Genomic DNA, 22,984 nt, shown 5'->3' on the forward strand with positions numbered 1-22,984 from the left:
GGAAGTTCACATTTGAAGGAGATCCTGATTCTGGTTTCTACTTTCTGCTCTTTACTCTTCCATATGGCCTCTATCTTCATCCTTTACCTCAGTCTCCACCCTCTTAGAATCAGTTCTAGGCTGAGGATGGTAACAACTATCAGCTTAGAACTAAATTCTGATTCAGTTCATAGTCAAGAGATGGAAAATTAAGGATGAGGGTTCCTAATATTTGGTGGGTCAATACAATGGGTATATTAAAAATGAAATAATTTTCCTTCACAATGTGTTCCTATGAGAAACTATACTTAAAATTCCCATCAGCTACACTTTTACAAAGAACCACAACCTCAATTTGAAAATTACCTCTATAAGAGGTGACATTTGTAAGAAAGTTAAATGCTTTAATGAAAGCAAACAGATTAGTAATGTATGAAATTTTATTTCCTTCAACTCTGGTTAATGAACTATTTCCTAAAGTCTATATAATCAAGTATTGCCTGTGCTACAGCTATATATATATTATACTGGGCCAAATCTATATTGACCCCAAGAAATACCCTGTTACTTGCTTTCTTTAAAAAAATAAAATACCTGATATCAACTTGCCTTCCTGCCATGTGCTTTTCTCTCATAAAAGTAGAGTACAGAATGTGAAACTGCATGACCTCCTGAGCAGTGATGTAACATGGCTGCACTTCTGCAAAACTAATTATGGGCAGTTTCCAGGAAGTGCTGGTGTTGTAGAGGTCTCCATGAGTTGTGAGAAAAGCGACAATACACAAGCTAGCAAAGAGCCACTGGCTCTGGATACGGCACATCTTATGCTGAGAAAATAACAGAAATGGATAGTCATTCAGCTTTTAGCAGAAGAGTAGGAATTAATAAAAGAAAATACAGGGCTTCAAACTTGGGTTCTTGTTTGTAAAACTGATTTAAGGCTCTTGAAAAAGTCTGATTTTTAAAAATACTAAGTTATAAAATGGAGTAAATTAAACTGAACAATATATGAGAGTGATAAGGGCTTCAAAATGATCAATGCAAAAAGACAGCATAATTTCTCAAAGATAATTAAGGAAGGAATATGATTTGCATAAAAGAAATTGATATGCCAATAAAAGAGAAAAAAGTTAGAACTTGGACTGAGCCAATAATAATAAAAAATATTTGCTCAATATTTATTTTCCAAGTACTTTACATACATTGTCTCATTGAATTTTCACCGCAGTTCTATTAAATATTTCCATTTTATAGATGAGGAAATGCGAACATTAAAAAAAAAGTCAAATAATTTGCCCAAGGTTATTATAAAAGGGCAGTCTCAACCAGGACTCAAACCTTAGTTTATAACACACTGCAGACTATACCTTAACCATTATTCTCTACTGTTTCATTCCCATCACTACTCTTGAAAACACAACTATCTACTGTGACAAAGTGAACCCACCCATCTTGAGGAGTTACCACGCATGACAGAGGATGTTCACGTTCTGAAGTTGGCGGCAACCATGCTGATGATGCCTGAGGGGTTACTGGCCCTTCTAGACTGGATCCTATAAGGGACCGGGCAGAACTCTGTGTCTGAAGAAAAAATTAAAAGATTACGGGCAAGCCATCTCTGACTGTAAGCTGGTTTACAAACTTTCCTACCACACCCGTAAGACTGACATTTCCATCACTACTTATATGGATAACCAGAGTATTTCTGTACAAATCTATTCCACCTTTATATAACCACTATTAACCCTTCCTTCACTGATTAAAATCAGATTAACTAACCCTCTAATTCCACTCTGGGTAGATTAAAAAAACCCATGCAAACAAATGGTTGGTTTCTTTAAAGTTAGGCACACGGACGCCCAAGTCAGATTAGGATATCACAGTGGTCCAGGGAGAGTGATAATGAAGGATAATCATGAATCCTGCATCTGAATTGCAAGTCAGATACCAGGCAAGGAACATGAGCAGCAACCCACCATAAAATACTCAAGACTTCAAGAGGACCTATCTATAACATGGTGATAAAAATTCTTTTTGCAGGGAAGAGCAAATCCATGTAACATTTAAAAATTCATTAATTATTACTTACACAGGCAATTTTAAGGAGATGCCATATTTCTTTCTGCCTCTTTCCCTGCATAAACATGATAGTATTATCTGCTTCTTTGATGTTACTGAGGGCCACTTCCACCTTGGGGAGTAGATCAATGATCTTCTGCTTACAGCCCAACAACTTGCTGGAGAGATTAAATCAGTGTCAGATACTTACACATCTCCCAAGACTATCCACCATATTCCCAAATCCAGCTGGGGAAATAAACCACAATCAGCATTAGATTTAATGAATGATCTTCAAAACAGGGCACACAAATAGGACACAAATGATGCAGCCATGGCCAAGTTACCCAAGGCATTGCCAGAACTCCTCTTGGGTCCAAGAATATGATACTTTAAGAAGGAACATGATTGTCTTAAGTGATTTTGCAGGGATATATGCAGGACATCGTATATCTTGCTATAACCCACTGGACGGACTGGGGAAGAGTGTGAACTACAATATAAACTATGGTCCATGCGATATAGCAGTGCTCTAGGGTATATTCACCAAATGCAATCAATGTGCCTTACTGTTGGAAGGGCATGTTGATGTGGAAGGAGCAGGGATGGGGGTGGGGAGTGGGATATATGGGAACCTCTTATGTTTTTTAAAGTAACATTTTATATGATCTATTTATCATTAAAAAAAGAAAAAAAAAAGGAACATGACATAGTTACCATGGCTTTACAATAGGATCTGAAATTTATATATATGCATATATATATTTTTTTTACCTCAGATGACCAAATAGCTCCTTGAGAACACGATCCTGACTCTGCACAGTGTGTACAATGATCTTCACCATCTCTGTGCTGTCACTGTAAGAGTGATCTATAAAAGACCTCAGTCAGTGAGAATAATCTCTTTACCATGAACAGATCAGCCTCCCCCAAAAGAATTCCTCAACAATTCCTAAAAATTTGAAACTAGTCTCACTAATAACATCTCCATTTAAATTCAAAATTGGATTAAGATAAATGATTTTATATGTTACTTAAATTATGTATGTGTATATATGCATAATGTATATATAAATTTATAAGTGTATCATCAGGGACCTTAGTTGCCCATGCTCTAGAATAACTGTCTTGGCTATCTTTAACCCATACTAACCCAAGCCCCAGACACAATATACAGCCTTCAGGCCAACCAATCAACTTTTCTTGGATAATTAACATCACTTATTTATAAACAGTAAAAAATTCATCAAAATTTTTACCACCTCAAAGGAAATCATAGTTTGTATTACTTTATGTACAAACAGTGTTCCATTAAAAAGGGCCAGATCAATTAGCAACATAAATAACAGATAAATGGTTTTCCTTAAGACAGCCATCATATTTTAGTATGCAAGAGCACTTTATAAGTACTTTCCATTTCACGAAGACTATTAAAAAGACATGCTCTCAAAGATTAAGATTAAAATTACATTTTCACTGTAAATGCATGGTGGTGAAAAAAATATGACTCCTAGCATAATTTGAGGCTATCACCTTGTTTCATGCTAAGGTGGAAGCAGTTTTACCCATCATTGCTTTAATCCCATTAGTGCAAATCTCATTATAGTAAAATAAGCAAATAACTTCTCTGTGTTATGAAAACAGCTTTGGGAAACGGACTTGGCCTAGTGGTTAGGGCGTCCGTCTACCACATGGGAGGTCCGCGGTTCAAACCCCGGGCCCCCTTGACCCGTGTGGAGCTGGCCCATGTGCAGTGCTGATGCGCACAAGGAGTGCCCTGCCACACAGGGGTGTCCCCCGCGTAGAGGAGCCCCACGTGCAAGGAGTGCGCCCGTAAGGAGAGCCGCCCAGCGTGAAAAAAAGTGCAGCCTGCCCAGGAATGGCACCGCCCACACTTCCTGTGCCGCTGACGACAACAGAAGCGGACAAAGAAACAAGATGCAGCAAATAGACACAGAGAACAGACAACTGGGAGAGGGGGGAATTAAATAAATAAATACATCTTTAAAAAAAAAAAAAAAGGAAAAAGAAAACAGCTTTGACCTCATTGACTCCCTGAAAGGCACCAAGGAACCAGGAACCCTAGGTGTCTGTAGCAGTTTGATATTGTTTATGAATTCCAAAAATAGATAATTGGATTATGTTTGCAAACTGATCTGCTCCACTGGGTGTATTAGAATATACTGGATTCAGAGGTTTCACTTTTATTTGATTAAATAATCATTAAGGCTTTGATTGGGCCCCATCAGGGCCAAGAGGGTGGGGACTCACAGAGAAACTACACCATAGAGAATGGAGGTTGGAGTGTTTGAGCTGGAGCCCTGGGAAATAAACACACAAAAGAAGAGAGAGGAATAGAGACAGCTCCATAGACATGGCAGAGGCCCCAGGAAGAGAGAGAGACAAGGCCTAGAGAGATTGACAATCTACAGTTGACCCTGTGGAGAGACCAGAGCGGCTGAGCCCGAAAAGAATGAACCCTGGGAGAGACTAGACTTATCCCAGTCTATAGCTGATATTGGAAGAGGCTGGGACCACAGAGCCTGAAGAGGAAGAGGAAGGCTGAACCCTTGCAGACATCGGCAGCCATCTTGCTTCAACACATAGCAACAGACTTTGATGAGCAAAGTAACTTACACTTTATGGCCTGGTACTCTGTAAGCTTCTGCCCCAATACCCTTTATAAAAGTCAACAGATTTCTGGTATTTTGCCTTAGCACCCTTTTGGCTGACTAATACAGGGTCCATGGGCCACACTTTGGATACTGATTTAGAATTACTTCACCTCATGTCACCATTCTTTCCTCAACCCACTACAATCTGGTTTCTGTACGTGAAAGGCCATATTTTGTCAAGTTCACCAATGATGTCCAAACTTCTAAGTCCATTGAGTATTATCATTGTTTTTCATTATCTACACCTCTGCAGCATTTCACCCTACTGATGACTTTATTCTTGAAACGCTTTCCATTTCTAGCATACCATTCCCTGTACATGTGGTACAATTTCTCAGTCTTCTTTGCAGGCTCCTCTGCTTCTACTCACTTCTAAAATGTTGGAATTTCTTAGGATTCCATCCTTGGCTTTCTTAGCCCACTTTACAGATTTCTTCAGTGTTATGCCTGAATACTCTCAAAATAGCTATATATATATGGCCCAAATCTCTGTGCTGAATCCATATATATAAGTATGCATGCATGTGTTTATATATACACACATGTGTGTGTATACATAAATTACTAGACATCTATTTGAATGTTTCCCAACACCTTAACATCAGTATCTAGAAAAATGAACTCAACTTTTCACATCAAATTTGTAAATTTTCCTGCATTTTCTATCATGCTGAATGGTCCTAACATACGCCTGCTGCTCTAGCCACTTGGGAGGCATCACTGGCTCCTTACTCCCAACCACTCACATTCAATCCCATTACCCAACACCATCAGTGTAATAACAACTGAAATATCTCTAGTCTGTATTGTTCCCACTCTTTACTCTACTGCCAAAGTCTACCCTACACTGAGCTATGATTATTCCAACAGCTTTTAATTGATGCTGCTATCTCTAGCCTAGCCACACTTTACTCCATTTACGCCAGCAGAACAGTGTTTCTAAAATGCTAACATGATCATGTCATTCCTCTGCTTAGAATTCTTCGAACTCTTTACGGATCCTCTTTGCTATCATGAAGAAATCCAAACTCTTTACCATGACAAATCAGAGCCTTCACAATCCTGCAACATCTCTCTTCCCCACCTAAACTCTACACTCCAGTCACAGTGCATTACCTCAAACATGCTACAGTGTTACATACATGTTTTTTAAATTACATGTGAATGTAAAACAGCCCTCCTCCACCTGGCTACTGCTACTTTCCTTTAAGGCTCATCTCTGATGTCACATCCTACAGGAATCCTCCTCTAACCATCCGACACCCAGGTAGGATTAAGTGCCTGTTTTATGTGCACTTCATAAACGTCTGTATTTACAAATCTAACAAATTCTACTACAATAAAAACCAATGTAGTGAAGACTGTGTTATTTGTTAAATACAATCTCACACATTTATTAATTTGCATGAGTTGCTATGGCTTGCAAATCTTAAAATGTAAAACTTATAACTTATTTAACAACTTAGGTATATAGAAAAGAGGTTTCAGACTTCACCTCTCCTTTATTTTGTAACCCATCAAAACAAATCAATTTTGGGAAGCAGGCGTGGCTCAAGTGATAGAGTTCCACCTACCATATGGGAGGTCCTGGGTTTGATCCCTGGGACCTCCTGGTGAAAAAAGAAAAGAAAGCAAGCCCATGCGGCAAGCCAGTACCAGCACGAGTGCCTGTGTGGTGAGCCAGTGCCAGCATGAGTGCCCACATGGTAAGCCAATTCCCCGCACAAGTGAGTCACGCAGCAAGATGATGATGCATCAAAAGAGAGACAAGGGGAGAGTCAAGGTAAAGCGCAGCAGAGACCAGGAACTGAGGTGGCACAACTGACAGGGAACCTCTCTCCCATCAGAGGTCTCCAGGATCAAATCCCGGTGAATCCTAGAGGAGAGAAAATGAGAAGAGAAGACAACACAGACGCAAAAAACAAACAAACAGCAGGGTGGGAGGAGAAGAAGGGCAGAAAATAAATAAATAAAGCTTAAAAAAAAACAAAAAAAAAACATCAATTTTTAACTAAAGGATAATACCTTACATGTCCATAATACTTAGAGTTTTCAAAGCACTGTTTCAAACATCAGCCCAAATACATTGCCACAACACATTTGCTGAGTTAGGAAAATTAGGCAGAAGAGATAACTGAGGTTCAGAGAATAAGGTGATTTGCCTGATGTGGTTTAGTAAAGTGCCCAAACAAGAATTCAAGTTACTAGTTTCAGACTTCTGGGAAGATGGTGGACTAGAAAGAAACGGGACTTTCTGATCTCCCAGAAAAATAGCTGGAGGACAGGCAGGGTGTACCTGGAAAAAACATTCTAGGGTTTAGGACACCAGGGGAAGGCTGGACACCACCCAAAAGAGAGAGGGAAAAAGGAAAAGAATCGCGATGGCAAAATTGAGAATTAAAAACCGTAGCTGCAACTGCCAGCCTCCCCCCCACTAGTATAGACACTTTAGAATTCTCAGGCTGCAGGGCAGATGGCTACCAAGGGGGCACCAGGGATCTACCTCCCCATGAAAGAGGACAGTTAAAAGCACAGCCTAAGGTTCACTCAGCTTTTGACCTACATATTTGGTCTGCTATGTTCCATGAGTCCTTCTGGGTTGGGTGGGGCCACACCATTGTTTATGTTGGGAAACAGCAAACAACTAAAGAAATCTGACTCTCTCATTCCCTCTCTCTACTGACCAGGACTGGCTGTTGAGGACTCAAGAGAGAAGTGGAATTATTTTCTACCCAGGAAAAGAGACATGGCTCCCAGCAAGGATTGGAGAACTGCCTCTGAGAAAGTTTGAATTACGAGGCTCTTAGCCCCTATCACACTGATCCAGTCCAGCTTGCAGCAAACACATTCCAAGGAGGCATTGAACTGAGAGGGCCGCCAAAGGTCACCAGCTGCTGGCAGATCAAGGAAGTGCACATGAGTAAATTAAAAGTAAATAAGACAGCGGATGTGGCTCAAGTGGTTGAGCACATGCTTCCCATATGGGAGGTCCTGGGTTTGGTTCCTAGTGAGTCCTAGGAAAAAAAAAAGGGGGGGGGGGGGAAGAAAAAACCAACTCAGAAGAACTGATGTGGCTTGGTGGTTCAGTGCTGGCTTCCCAGATTCAATCCCCGGCCCCTAGTATCTCACAAAAAAATAAGAAGTAAGAAAGTAAGCCCAGCCTTTACAATCTCCCTTTCCAAGGCCCTAAGGAACAGGTCTGCAATGCATTGCTGGATCCATGGCCTAGATTTGAGCAACTAACAGGGATAATCCTAAAGACCCAAAACAGGGTGAGCCAAGAATCAAAAAGCAGCAGTAACACAAAGCTTCCTACCATTAAATTCCTACAAAAGAGAGAGAAACTGAGTATCTGAGTAAATTCACCATCCTAACCAGATGCCTACACATCAGCAAAAAATTACAACCCATTCTAATAAAATGAAAAAAGTGGCCCAAGAAAAGGAATACATTAAAGCCCCAGAAGAGAGACAGGCTTTGAGACAATTAATGAGATGCACACAAAATTTCCAAAATGAAATCAATGAGTTGGAAGACATATGGTTAAAGAGAAAAACAACATTAAGATGACACTGAGTGAGCACAAAGAAGAATTTGAAAACATGAACAGAAAAGTAACAGAGCTCGTGGGATTGAAAGACCTAATAGGTGAGAAAAAAACACATTAGATGCATACAACAGCAGACTCAAAATGTTAAAAGATTAAATAAGTGATAGAGAAAACATTAAGCTGAAGTAGAAGAGAGAGAAAAAAAGGAAAATACTGAGCAGGGCTCAGGGAGCTGAATAACACAAAAACAGCAACATACGTGTCATGGAGTTCTAGAAGAAGAGAAGGGAAAAGGGGCATAAAGAGTATTTGAGGAAATATTGACTGAAAATTTCCCAACTCTCCCAAAAGAAATGAACTTACATGTACAACTATCGCTGCGTACCCCAATCAGAACAAATGGGAATAAATCTACTCCAAGACATACTACTCAGAATGTCAAATGTCAAAGATAAAGAGAAAATTCTCAGAGCTGCAAGGAAGAAGGAAGCCATCACATACAAGGGACTCCCAGTAAGACTTAGTGTGGATTTCTCATCAGAAACCACAGAAGCAAAAAGACAATGGAATAATACAATTAGGATACTGAAAGAGAAAAACTGCCAGGCGAGAATTCTTTATCCAGCAAAATTTACCTTCAACTATGAAAGTGAGTTAAAGTACTCACAAACAGAAAAAATAGAGTTCATTAAAAAAAATCCACCTTTGCAGGAAATAATAGAAGTACCTATAACCTGAAAGAAAAAGATAGGAACTGAGACTTGGAGGAGAGTATAAAAGAAAGAATAGCCGAAAGGATAAGATATGACATATGAAACCATATGAAAACCAAATAATAAAATGGTGGAAGTAAATAAGGCATTTACAGTAATATCATTGAATGTGAATGGATTAAACTTCCTAATCAAAAGATATAGGCTAAAAAAAAAGAAATGATACATGAGAAAAAAAAGATATACACTGACAGAATAGATTAAAAAACATGAGCCATCCATATGCTCCCTACCAGAGACTTACCTTAGACCCAAGGATACAAACCAGCTGAAAGTGAAAGGCTGGAAAAAGACACTCCCCATTGCAAACAGTAACCAAAAAAAAAAAAAAAAAGCAGTGGTAGCTATCTTAATATCGGAAAAAAACAGACTTTAAACAACTCTACAATAATAGTTGGAGACTTGAGCATACCACTAAAATCATCAGACAGAACAGCTAGACAGAAGATCAACATGGAAATAGAAAAATTGAGCCATATGATAAACTAGCTAGATCTAACAGACATATACAGAACACCAGCACCCAAACTCAGTGGGTTATACAAGTGCTCATGGATTTTTCTCCAGGATAGAAATATATTAGGTCATATGACAGGTCTCAGTATAAGAAGACTGAAATTATACAAAGCACCTTCTCAGATCATAATGGACTGAAACTGGAAATCAATAATAGATGGGAAAGAGATAAATTGACAAATGTGTGGCAGCTAAAAAAACATACTCCTAAACAATCAATGGATCAGAGAAGAAATTCTAAGTGAAACTAGCAAATATATTGTGATGAATAAAAACAAGAACACAACTTATTAAAACTTATGTGATACTGAGAAGTCAGTCCTGAGAGGGAAATCTATAGCCCTAAAAGCCTATATTACAAAAGAAGAAAGAGGTACCTGAACAACTGGAGAAAGTAAAAAAGGAACACCAAACCATTCCCAAAGCAAGCAGAAGGAAAGAATAAAGATTAGAGCAGATTAAATGAAACTGAGAACAAAAAAAACAATAGAGGAAATCAACAAAATCAAAGGCTGGTTCTTTGAGAAGATCAATAAAATTGACAACCCCCTAGAGCAAGACTAACAAAAAAAGAGAGAAGATTCAAATAAATAAAATCAGAATTGAAAGGAAGGGCATTATGACTGACCTCACAAAAATAAAATGATCGTAAGATATTATGAGAAACTGTACATGAACAAATCAGATAACCTAGATGAAATGGACAAATTCCTAGGAATGCACAAACGGCCTATATTGAATTTACAAGAAATAGAGTCACTTGACAAACCAGAAGTAAAGAGATTGACTCAGTCATGAAAACTCTTCCAACAAAGAAAAGTCCAGGATCAAATGGCTTCACAGATGCATTCTAACCAAACATTTCAAGAAAAATTAATACCAATCCTGTATAGGGAAATGGACGTGGCTCAACTGATAGAGCGTGCACCTACCATATAGGAGGTTCAAGGTTCAAACCCAGGGCCTCCTGGCCTGTGTAGTGAGCTGGCCCATGCACAGTGCTGTCATGCCAAGGAGTGCCATGCTATGCAGGAGTGCAGGAGCACCCCCCGCAGAGGGGAGCACCACGTGCAAGGAATGCGCCCTGCAAGGAGAACCACCCTGCACGAAAAAGCGCAGCCTGCCTAGGAGTGGCGCCACACACACAGAGAACTGACACAGCATGATGACGCAACAAAGAGACACAGATTCCTGGTACTGCTGAGAATACAAGGGGTCACAGAAGAGCACACAGCAAATGGACGAGAGCAGACAATAGGGGCAGGGGGAAAGAAGAAATAAAAATACATCTTAAAAAAAAACCAACAATCCTATTTAAACTTTTCCAAAAAATTTAAAAGGAGGGAAAATTACCCAACACATTTTATGAAGCCAACATTACCCTAATACCAAAGTCAGATAAAGACACTACAATTAAATTACAGACCAATCTCTAAAATGATCATAGATATAAAAATTCTCAACAAAATATTTGCTAATCTGGGAGCAGATGTAGCTTAAGTGAATGAGAGCCCACCTTCCACATGGGAGGTCCCGGGTTCAGTTCCCGGTGCCTCCTGAAAAGAAAAACCAAAAAAACAATAAGCAAAATGAATGAGGAAAAACCAGCTCAGGGAACTGATGTGGCTCAGTGACTGAGTGCTGGCTTCCCACATACTAGATCCTGGTCCATTCCCCAGTACCTCAAAAAAAAAAAAACAAAATAAAAATCCAACAGCATTTCCCCCCCCCAACATTATTTTAAAAGAATTATATACCATGATGAAGTGGGTTTTCTTCCTAGTATACAAGGGTGGTTCAACATAAGAAAATCAATTAACATAATATACCACATTAATCAAAGGAAAAAACCCACAACAATCTAGGTTGATGCAGAAAAGGCATCTGACAAAATCCAGCATCCTTCTTGATAAAATCACTTCGAAAGACAGGTATACCGTGTGCAGCTGGCCCATGCGCAGTGCTGATGTGCGCAAGGAGTGCCGTGCCACACAGGGGTGTGTCCCGCGTAGGGGAGCCCCACGCGCAAGAAGTGTGCCCCGTAAGGAGAGCTGCCCAGCGCGAAAGAAAGTGCAGCCTGCCCAGGAATGGCGCCGCACACACGGAGAGCTGACACAAGATGATTCCCGTGCCACTGACAACAACAGAAGCAGACAAAGACGACAACGCAGCAAACGGACACAGAGAACAGACAACAGGGGGTAAGGGGAGAGAAATAAATAAATAAATCTTTAAAAAAAAAGAAAGAAAGATAAGTATAGAAGCAAAATTCCTCAGCATAATATAGAGCACATAAGAAAATGCCACAGCCAACACTGTGTTCAACGGGGAGAGGTTGAAAGCTTTCCCTCTAAAATCAGTAATAAGACAAAGATGCCCACTGTCATCACTGTTATTACAACATTGTGCAAGAAGTTCTAGCTAGAGCAACTAGGCAAGGCAAAGAAATAAAAGGCATCCAAATTGGAAAAGAGGAAGTAAAACTCTTACTATTTGCTGACAGCATGCTCCAATATTTAGAAAATCCTGAAATATCTACAACAAAGCTATTAGAGCTAATAAATGAGTTCAGCAAAGTGGCAAGATACAAGATCAACATGGAAAAATCAGTAGTTTCTATATATGCTAGTAATGAGCAAGTTGAGGAAATCAAGAAAAAAATTCCATTTATAATAGCCAAAAAACTCAAATAGGGAAGCAGATGTGGCTTAAGTGATTGGGCTCCCATCTACTATACAGGACATCCAGGGTTTGATTCCTAGGGCCTCCCAGTGAAGGCAAACTGGCCCATGCAGAGTGCTGGCCCACCCGGAAAGCTGGTGATGCAACAAAAAGAAACACAGCAGACCAGGGAGCTGAGGTGACGCAAGAGATCGAGTGCCTCTCCCACTCCAGAAGGTCCCAGGATTGGTTCCCGGTGCCACCTAAAGAGAAGACAAGCAGACACAGAAGAATACATGGGGGAGGGGGAGGGTGTAAATAATAAATAAATCTTTAAAAACAAAAACCAACAACTCGATTATCTAGGAATTAATTTAACCAGTAATGAAAAGGATCTGTATTCAGAAAACTACAAAACACTGCTAAAGGAAATCAAAGAAGACTTAAAGAAATGGAAGGTCATTCCATGTTCATGGATTGAAAGACTAAATATTGTGAAGATATAATTTCTATCTAAACTGATTTATAGACTGAACATGACCCCAGTCAAAATCCTGCACCTTTATGGTCAAGTGGTTTTACGTTTACCAAGTCTACTTTCCTGGGACAGAACAGTCTCTTCAACAAATGGTGCTGGGAGAACTGGATATCCATAACCAAAAGAATGAAAGAGGACCCCTATCTCATTCCCTGTACAAGAAATCAATTCGTAATGGATCAAACGCCTAAACATAAAAGCCAGAACCATAAAACTCCCAGAAGATAATGTACAGAAATGTCTACAAGAGCTTGTAATAGGTGGGGTCTCTTAAACCTTACTCCCGAAGCACATGCAGCAAAAGAAAAAATAGAAAAATGGGACCTCCTCAAAATTAAGCACTTCCATACCTCTAAGGACTTTGTGAAGAGAGTGAAAAAGCAGCCTACCCAATGGGAGAAAATATTTGGAAATCACACATCTGATGAGGTCTAATATCCACGATATATAAAGAGATCCTACAACTCAACAATAAAAAGACAAATGACCCAGGAAAAAATGGGCAAAAGACCTGAATAGACATTTTTCAAAAAAGAAATACAGGGAGCAGATGTGGCTCAAGCGGTTGAGCACCTGTTTCCCACATGGGAGGTCCCAAGTTCAGTCCCTTGTGCTTCCTAAAAAAAAACAACAAAAACAAGCAAACAAACAAAACAACCAACTAAGGGGAGCTGATGTGACTCAGTGGTTGAGTGCTAGCTTCCCACATACAAGGTCCTGGGTTCAATCCCTGACCAAGTTACCTCAAAAGTAAATAAATAAAAATGGTTAAAAAATACATGAAAAAATGTTCAATATTACTGGCTACTGGGGAAATGCAAGTCACTGGTACATACTGTTTCACACTTACAATTATGGCCGCTATTAAAAAAAAAAAAAAACCCAGAAAACTACAAGTGTTGGAGAGGATATGGAAAGATAAGAACACTTATTCATTGTTGGTGGGAATGTAAAATGGTACAGCCACTGTGGAAGTATGTTTGGTAGTTCCTAAGGAAATTAGATAAGAATCTATTATGGGGCCTGGCAATAACCAGATCTGAGAGCAGTGACACACAAAAAAAACATCTGCACACTGATGTTCGTAGCAACATTATTCGCAATTGCCAAAGGATTGAAACAACCCATGAGTTCATCAATTGATGAGTGGATAAACAAACTGTGTATACATACACAATGGAATATTACTCAGTTGTTAAGAAATGAAGTCATGAGGCCTATGACAACACGGATGAACCTGGAGGACATTGCATTGAGTGAAACAGGCCAGACACAAAAGGACAGATATGTGATTCCACTACTAGGAACTAAATATAACGAGCAATCTCATGGAGTTAATAATGAGAATATAAGTCACCAGAGAATAGAATGTGGTTAGAGAATGGAAAGCTGAGAAATAATCTGTGCAGAATTGGTAAAAAGTTATTTGTAAATGTTTCGAAATGGACAGAAATAATGGAAGCACATCATAAAATTTGTAATTAGTAGTACTAACATGTGTATGATGATTGTTTTTTTTCTCTTTCATTGAGTAATGGAAATGCTCAAATGGAAATTTCCATTTGAGTAATGGAAATGATTGAAGTGATGAATGCACAACTCTGTGATTTTACCAAATGCCATTAAGCATACACTGTAGATAAACTGTATGGTTTATGAACAAAAAAAATTAATAGAGTGGGTCAGGGGAAAAATACACCAAACATAAAATAGGGACTACAGTTACCAGTGATACTCTGATGATGCTCCGTAATATCTGTAAAAAATGTTTCACAACTGAAAGATCTTGGTGGTGGGAACCAATGCAAGGTATGGGAGCCCTGTATGATATTATGCATGTTTGTTTTGCAAAGTTTACAACTTTTACCTATACGCTTATTGTTTATGTATGTTCATGTATGAATGATATACTTCAATAAATTTTTTTAAAATAAAAAAAAACTTTTCTACTTCAAATTTCTTTGTTACCTTCTCTTTCCAATCTCTTAAATTCTCACAAACTTAAAGCTGTTGTACCATAAACATCCCCAACTGCAGTGCCAAAACTGAAACTTGTTTAAAATCCATTCCCCCATATTTGTTAGCTAGTGATGGTTTTCTAAAATGCTTTCATGAGCTATGATAAAAGTGTCTTACCTGAAGGTCTGTGCTTTAACTGCTTATATAGATCAATGGCACGCTGCTCCCTACAAAGGTGAAAAAAAAAACGTTTCTGTGTGTGAAGACAATTTAATGATGACAATAATCTACAACTTAAACAACATTGATTACTTGGATAATGATCTCATTTAAGAACAAGTATATATTGCCAATGAATATTTTCACTGAGTAATAAGCAAGAGCATGTCTCTGAGTAATTAGCAGGAATTATATAAGATCTTAAAACACAAGTTTAACATATTTCATTTCTGCTCTGATCTAATCACCACATATACAACATCCTTGCACCAGAAACACTCAAATGGACAAAATCATGGCCTATGAGTAGAGAAAAAAATACAAAGTTCCTAATCCAAATACTTAAGAAGTTAACTTTCTTTAGGCATTTAAGAGAACATGGACCTTGGACCAAAAGGTTGTTAGATAGAGAAACTGTCTGAAAATTAGCATACTTGGAAAATTCTTAACATTCACATGAAAAGATGCTTTGATTAAAAAGGAAAAAAAAAAAGGGAAGCAGATGTGGCTCAACTGATAGAGCGTCTGTCTACCATATGGAGAGTCCAGGGTTCGATCCCCAGGGCCTCCTGACCCGTGTGGTAAGCTGGCCCACATGCAGTGCTGCCACATGCAAGGAGTGCCGTATCATGCAGGGGCGCCCCCACCAAGGACAGATGTTCCACATGAAAAAAGCGCAGCCCGCCCTGGAGTGGTGCCGCACACATGGAGAGCTGATACAGCAAAATGACGCAACAAAAAAGAGACACAGCTTCCCAGTGCTGCCAGATAATGCAAGCGGACACAGAAGAACATGGTGAATGGACATAGAGAGCAGACCGGGGGGCGAGAGGGGGAGAAGAGAAATAAATAAAATAAATCTTAAAAAAAAAAAAAAAAAAAAAAGACAAAGTCAACCCCAAAAGTTATTTCCAAAATTCACTGGACTAAAAAAACTTCCTGTTTAAATATGGTACCAATATATTTGGGGAAAGGAAAACTATAGAAAAGAATCAGAGGGGATTAACTTATAAAATCTAAGCAGAAAAAAAAATTGTCTACAAAAAATTACCAACTCTATGGCACACAACGTAAGTACATTCTTACAGAGATTCCATCAAGTCGCCCTGACGTCTGCCGTAAGGGCTCTTCTGTAGCTCCATGATTTCAGTATGCAGAGACATGATCTGATCCTCTAGGTAGCCAATGACACCAACCTAAAATATTGTGGGAAATAAAGGAAACGACAGGCTAACAACCCCACAACGCAGAACAGAACTCAAACCTTAACGACAGAGAATGACTTGTTGCTGTAGGTCTACGTAATTTTATGAAACATAGATTTGTTAAAGCCTCTTTATTCTTCAGAGTCTGAAGCTTAATCTTTCACATATGAACATACTTATGCCTATGCTTCTCTCTTCTCTATTAACAGTAAACTTTGGCCATTTGCTTTCTCCTTCTAAAAAGTTAGGTGTCACTACCAAGACAGAGAAAAAGAAGCCACCAAAATCACTGGTATTGCATTTCAGCACTGATTTTCACTGCCTCTTATTCCTGACTGCCTTGAGTAAGGACACACAGTGATAAAGACACTGGTTTTTCCACTCTAGGATACCAACTGTCCTATTCATGTCCTCAACTTAGCCAACAAAAGTAGGGAAGTATTTTGGCATCAAGGAGAACAATCTATTGGAACCATGGACACATGTACAGGGTGAAAAAAGAATCTGCTACCTAGAGAATGATCTGTACCTGGGTGACCATATAATTTACTGTCCAAACTGGCATTATTTTCAGATTGAAGGGAAGTACTATTGATAATCATGGCAAAACACAAGGTGTAAATTGGGACTGTCTTGGGTAAACCAGGATGTGTAGTCACCCTATCTAAACCAGTCATAAAAATAATAGTGATAATCTCCATCTATTTTTGACACTCATTTGATCCTAACCTTTCTAAGAAAGGTATTGTCCTCATTATATAATAAAGAAACTGATGCTGAGAAAGGCGAAGCGATTTACTCAATGCCCCACTCCAAAGCCCTTATTCTTATCCACTACAGTACCTCCCACTATATGCACAAAGCACCTACTAGATCTTTATCAGATATTCAGGAATGACAAGAAAAATATCCTTTACATACCAAAACCAAAGGAAATTTCTAAGAAAGACCTCAGGAATTAATAGACAAAATGAGGTTTTTACCTCTGCATAGTGAATGGCTTTTTCTTCCATTTCCTTCCATGCTTTTAACATTTTTTCTGAGGCTTAAAAAAAGAAGTGAGAATTGGTTTTCTCAGAAATAGCCATAGCTCTTACAGTATTTGATTGGGGAAAAAAAGTTTATAGATCACAAATATAGTCAGAGATATTTTAATGAATTATAATTTTTTGTTATTCACTAGAATGCCTATAAAACTATCACAAACAGAAATAAAATATCAATCATAGGACTAGATCTAGTGGGTCAATTTATCCACCCAAATGGACACTGCTGATAGTTTATTCTGAGATGTACATATCTTGCTCAGGACAAGTGTACAAACAGTATTTGTTTCTCAAGAAAAGGATTTGTTTCATGACAGAAAACAAATGTTGGTGATAACCCCTTCAGTTTATTCAAACTTTAAGTCTGCCTTTTATATTTCCCTAGTACATCTGAAGGTAGGTAAGCCTAGAGTCAAATACTGAGAATTTGGAGGCTTAGTGCAATAAAAAAGAGTGGGACTCCATACAAGGTAGTATGGAAAGAAACTAGCCCTAAAATTATTTGAGTTACTAACTGCAGCAAAGATTCTCCTGGCTAAGATAATATACCCTAGTATAGCCTTTGTATTTATTCTTAAATGAAGTTAGAAATACACCAATTCTTAAGTCACTTCTGTACTTTCCTGGAGCCAAGTAATTGTAGTACAATTGTGAAAAATATGTAAAATTGCTCAATTAAGAGTTTACCAAAAAAGTAGAGCTTAAATCCAAAACAAACATGGTTTATGATTTAGGATATGAGTTGTTCTGCCTCTTGTTTCAACATGAATATCTCTGTATGTGAAATAACTGGTTGTGAGTCAAGAAGGCAAGACAGCAGATGGCTTCAAGAGTCTATATACCCTTTTCACACACATTACCCAAAAGCACTTACATATCCCATAAGTCATCTGCTCACTATATCTTTCCAAGTCAAGCTGAATGCTTTTGTGAAAAAACTCCAATTTAGCTTTCAGTTGCTGAGATGCTGAGATCAAAGTGTTCTTCATTTTTGTCAAGTTAGCATTATATCTAAGAAGACTTAACCTAAATCATAGGGGGGAAAAAGATATCAGCATTTCAGAGATGAAACACTGGACGAAAAATTTAAAAACATAAATTGCCATGATTTGGAAGCCTAACTTTCTATTATCAATCTATAAGAAATAGCTGACCTCTAGAATCTGATCTCCAAAAAGCTTCTTGCCTGTGATATTCTATAATAAAACAATCTTCTTATACTAGAACCATTCAGGAACTACCCTCGAGCAACTGCAATTGGATGGTTTCAGACTATTAGTAAGAATTCTTTAGTCTTTAAATCAGAATATTACATTTCAAAATTGGCCCAAATTTTCAGTCATTCATGGAATACTAACTGGTGAAAACTAGCAATTTTAATTCCTGAGCATACCATATTCATCACACTGCAGTTATAAACAAAAAATCTGCTTACATTGCTGCTCTCTGTCCCTGAAAGAGCCTGCTGTAGTCTTCTTTTAGCCCAGATATATAGTGCACTGCTTCAGCCCATACTTTACGCAGCTGTATGATTGGTAGCTGTATTTTGCTGTCCTGTACTATATACAAGAAGATGGGAAAAAGGGGAGGGGAGTTATTTTTTAAGATTTTAAGAGTTCATTTATTGTTCTTTGTGATTTCCTGGCCATGCAAATCACATTTCCATAAATGCAAGAAAGAACCACTGTTACCATTTTATACATGTTACAAGCAACTTCAACACACAAATCCTGTTCTAGATATGAAGTGGAAAAATGAAAAAGAAATAATCACTACCCTCACAGAATTTGCAATTTTTCCTTTATCTGTCTTTCTGTTGTTGCTTTTCCCCAACCTGAAAAACTCGTTTTCTCTCCACCAATCCGAATTCTTAATTTCTATCAAGTTTTATCTTCTCCACAATTCACCAGCTTTTATTTCTCTAAATAAACTTCATCTTCTTGGCCACAAAGCCATTTTCAGAAAAACATACAAGGTGAAAGACAATAACTGCTAATTATGGGAAACGGATGTGGCTCAACCAATTGGGCTCCTGTGTACCTGACAGGAGGTCCAGGGTTTGATGCCCAGGGCCTCCTGGCTGAGGGCAAGCGGGCCCATATAGCAAGCTGGCCCATACGGAGCACCAGCCCATGAGGAAATGCAGTCCTCTGCATGAGTGCCATCCTGTGTGAAAGGGCAGCCTCGCAAGGGAAAGCAGTCCTGCACAGAAATGCCAGCCAATGCAGAGAGCTGGCAAAGCAAAATGACAAAACAAGAGACATAGAGGAGAGAAAAAAAGAAGATGGAGCAGAACACAGAGCTGAGCTGGTACAGGAGAGTAATCGTGTCTCTCCCACTCTGGAGGGTCCCAGGATCAGTTCCCAGAGTCGTCTAATGAGAATACAAGCAAACATAAAAGAACACACAACGAATGGAAACAGAGAGCAGAAAATGGGGAGAATGGGGACAGGAGAAACAAATAAAAATAATAAATAAAAATAAAACCATGTTAGGTATATGTAGTTCAATGAAATTTCATTTTAACCTTAAATAATTCTCTAAGATCGAAAGAGTTCACCCACTGTTTGAGGTGGGTAGGTATATTTTCTGCTATTCTTTTCCAGTGAGAACCTTCAGAGAAAGGTTAGGTAGAATCAGCCACATTAGTGTTCATACTCAACAACACACATTATCTTGAGAAGGCTTAAAAAATAATAAACTAAATAAGTAGAAAAATATTTGCCTGCCCTAAAAATTATTAATATACTAATAGCCTTAATTAACCTTTCTTCTATTTCTTATATAACTGCACTTCCTCCTGTAGCTTCCTACAATAGACAAGAAAAACCAAACACTTAAAGTCTAGGAGAAGATGGTGGCCTACAAAGACCCGGGACATTCTTCTCCCCCAGAAAAATAGCTAGAGGACAGGTGGAAACAATCTGGAAAAATATCTTCTAACATTTAGGACACCAGGGGAAGGCTGGATACAGCCCAAAAGAGAAAGGGAAAAGGAAAAGAATTCCAACAGCAAAGCTGTGAGTTAAAAGCGGCAGCTGCTCCTGCCCCCAACCTCCCCATACTATAGACACTTAATTCTCAGGCCATGGGGTATCTGGCTATGAAGGGGGTCCCAAGGATCCACCTCCCCAAGAAAGGGGAGAGAGAGGTACACGCCTAAGGCTCACCCAGCTTTTGACCCACATATTTCATCTCCTGTGTCCCATGAGGCCTTCCAGGCCAGGTTGGACCATGCTATTGTTTACCTTGGGAGCTGGCAAGGAACTTCAGAGATCTGGAACTACACAGATCCAGGACTAAAGTGATCTGACTCTCTCAATCTCTCCCTGTACTGGCTGGGACTGATTGTGGAAGACACATAGGGGAGTGGAATTATTTCCGACCCAAGAAAAGGGAAGGAGCTGCCCCAAGGATCGGAGAACTGCCTCTGAGAAAGCTTGAAATACTAGGCTCTTGGTCTCCAGGCGGAAACCTCTATCACATTGATCCAGTCCATGCTGCAGCAAATATACTCCAACCAGGCACTGAGGGAAGAGGGCTGCCAAAGTGCGCCATCTGCTGGTAGACCAACGAAGTGCACATGAGGAAAGTAAAAGTAAATATTTTCACAAAGGCTTTTTCCAGCCTTCAAGCCCTCCCTCTCCAAGACATAGGAAGTGGAGTCTGCAACCCATAACTAGGTCTGGAGCCCAGTTCTGAGCAACTAACAGGGAAAGTACTAGAGACCCAGAACAGGTTGAACCAAGAATCAAAGAAGAGTAGTAATACACAGCCTCCCACTAGTAAATCCCTACAAAAGAGAAAGAAACTGAGCATATGAATAAATTCACCATCCTAATGAGATGCCTAGACATCAGCAAAAAATTATAAGCCATACTAAGAAAATGTAAGACATGGCCAAAGAAAAGGAATATATCAAAGTGCCCAGAAGAGACAGTATCTGAAATAATCAACGAGTTGCACACAAATTTCCAAAGTCAAATTAATGAGTTAAAGGACAATACAGCTAAAGAGATAACCAACATCAAGAAGACACTGAGGAAGATGAGGCTCAAGCAGTTGAGCGCCCGCCTTCCACACGAGAGGTCCTGGGTTCATTTTCTGGTGCCTCCTAAAGAAAACAGGCAGACAACATGCAAAAACAACAAGTAGACAACAAACAAAAACAATGAGCAAAAACAAATAAGGAAACAGATGGCAAGGGGGCAACAATAACAAAAAATATTGAGCAAGCAAAAAGAACTTGAAAACATGAAGAAAAAAGTAACAGATCTCATGGGAATGAAAGAAACAATAGGTGAGATAAAAATACATTAAAGGGAAGAGGATGTGGCTCAAGTGGGGTCATGCCTACATATAAGAGGTCCCAGGTTTGGTTCCTGGTGCCTCCTAGAGAAGATGAGCAATACAGCAAGCTGGTGCAACTGGAGGGCACAGCAAGCTGACACAACAGGGTGACACAGTAAGAAGACACAAAGAGAAAAGACCAGAGAAACAACAAACCAGGGAGCTGAGGTGGCTGAGTGTCCCTCTCCACATGGGAGGTCCCAGGTTTGGTTTCTGGTTCCTCCTAAACAGAAGACAGGCAGACAGAGAAAGCACACAGCGAAGGACAAGAAAACAGACAGTGAATGGACACAGAGCAGACAGTACAAGCAATGAGGGGGTGGGGGAATAAATAAATAAAATAAATCTTTAAAAAAAATACATTAGAGGGGAGCAGGTGTGGCTCAAGCAGTTGAGCGCCTGCTTCCCACTTGGGAGGAGCCAGGTTCAGTTCCCAGTGCCTAATAGAAAAAATTAACAAGAAGCAAAATAAATAAAAGAACCAACTCAGGGTGGCCAATGGAGCTCAATGGTTGAGCGCTAGATTCCTATATATGAGGTTTTGGGTTCAATCCCTGGTCACTGAACCAGAAAAAAAAAAAAAAAAACCCACATTAGAGGCATACAATAGTAGACTCAAAATGACAGAAGAGAAAATAAGTGATACCAAAGACAGAACAGCTGAAACTGAAGCAAAGAAAAAAACAAATAATGGAAAAACTTGAGCAGGAGCCGAGAGAGTTGAATGATAACATGAAAGGTAGCAACATACGGGGGCAACAGACGTGTCATGGGAGTTCCAGAGGGGGAAGTAAAGGGAAAAGTGGCAGAAAGAGTATTTGAGGAAATAATAGCTGACAATTTCCCCAACTCTCATGAAAGAAATTAAATTACATGTCCAAAAAGTGTGGCATATCCCAACAAATATGAATAAACCTACTCCAAGGCACATACTTCTCAGAATGTCAAATGTCAAAGATAAAGAGAAAATTCTCAGAGCAGCAAGGGAGAACCAAACCATCACATACAAGGGACTCCCAGTTCAGCTTAGTGCGGATTTCTCATCAGAAACCATAGAGGCAAGAAGGCACTGGTATGATACAATTAGAATACTGATAAAGAAAAACTGCCAGCCAAGAAATTCTTTATCCAGCAAAACTGTCCTTCAAATATGAAGGTGAGATTAAAATATTCACAAATAAACAGAAACTAAGAGAGTTCGTAAAAAAGAATCCACCTTTGCAGGAAATATTAAAAGAAGCCTTACAGCCTCAAAGAAAAAGACAGGAGTCGAGACCAGGTGTGTAGTATAGAAGAAAGAATAGTAAAAAGGATAACCAAAAGAGTAAAAAGACAGATGAAAGTAAGATATGACATATGAAAACCAAAGAATAAAATGGTGAAAGTAAATAATGCTTTGACAGTAATATCATTGAATGTGAATGGACTAAACTCCCCAATCAAAAACAAACATAT

At 39.0% G+C, this 22,984-nt stretch overlaps 1 protein-coding gene across 6 annotated transcripts in view; it reads right to left on the reverse strand.

Moving 5' to 3' along the window:
* The window catches only part of CHUK (component of inhibitor of nuclear factor kappa B kinase complex), a 45,300-nt gene that overhangs the window by 2,761 nt on the left and 19,555 nt on the right, over positions 1 to 22,984 (reverse strand). Inside the window, exons 12-20 of one of the 6 annotated variants that reach the window (XR_011649002.1) lie at positions 18,615 to 18,738; positions 18,054 to 18,205; positions 17,117 to 17,178; positions 16,015 to 16,124; positions 14,887 to 14,936; positions 2,812 to 2,908; positions 2,069 to 2,216; positions 1,427 to 1,560; positions 589 to 806 (exon numbers count right to left, since the gene is read on the reverse strand). Coding sequence is in view for 4 of the 6 variants with exons in the window: in XM_004459187.5 (XP_004459244.1) it covers positions 574 to 806; positions 1,444 to 1,560; positions 2,069 to 2,216; positions 2,812 to 2,908; positions 14,887 to 14,936; positions 16,015 to 16,124; positions 17,117 to 17,178; positions 18,054 to 18,205; positions 18,615 to 18,738 (1,093 nt within the window). In the remaining 2 variants the exon portion in view is untranslated. Of the gene's footprint in view, positions 1 to 573; positions 807 to 1,426; positions 1,561 to 2,068; positions 2,217 to 2,811; positions 2,909 to 14,886; positions 14,937 to 16,014; positions 16,125 to 17,116; positions 17,179 to 18,053; positions 18,206 to 18,614; positions 18,739 to 22,984 lie in introns of all 6 variants that reach the window. The other 5 variants (XR_011649003.1, XM_004459188.5, XM_004459187.5 and 2 more) reach the window with 5 other exon arrangements.

This window comes from Dasypus novemcinctus, chromosome 6, assembly GCF_030445035.2.
Source record: "Dasypus novemcinctus isolate mDasNov1 chromosome 6, mDasNov1.1.hap2, whole genome shotgun sequence".
Taxonomy (NCBI): Eukaryota; Metazoa; Chordata; class Mammalia; order Cingulata; family Dasypodidae; genus Dasypus; species Dasypus novemcinctus.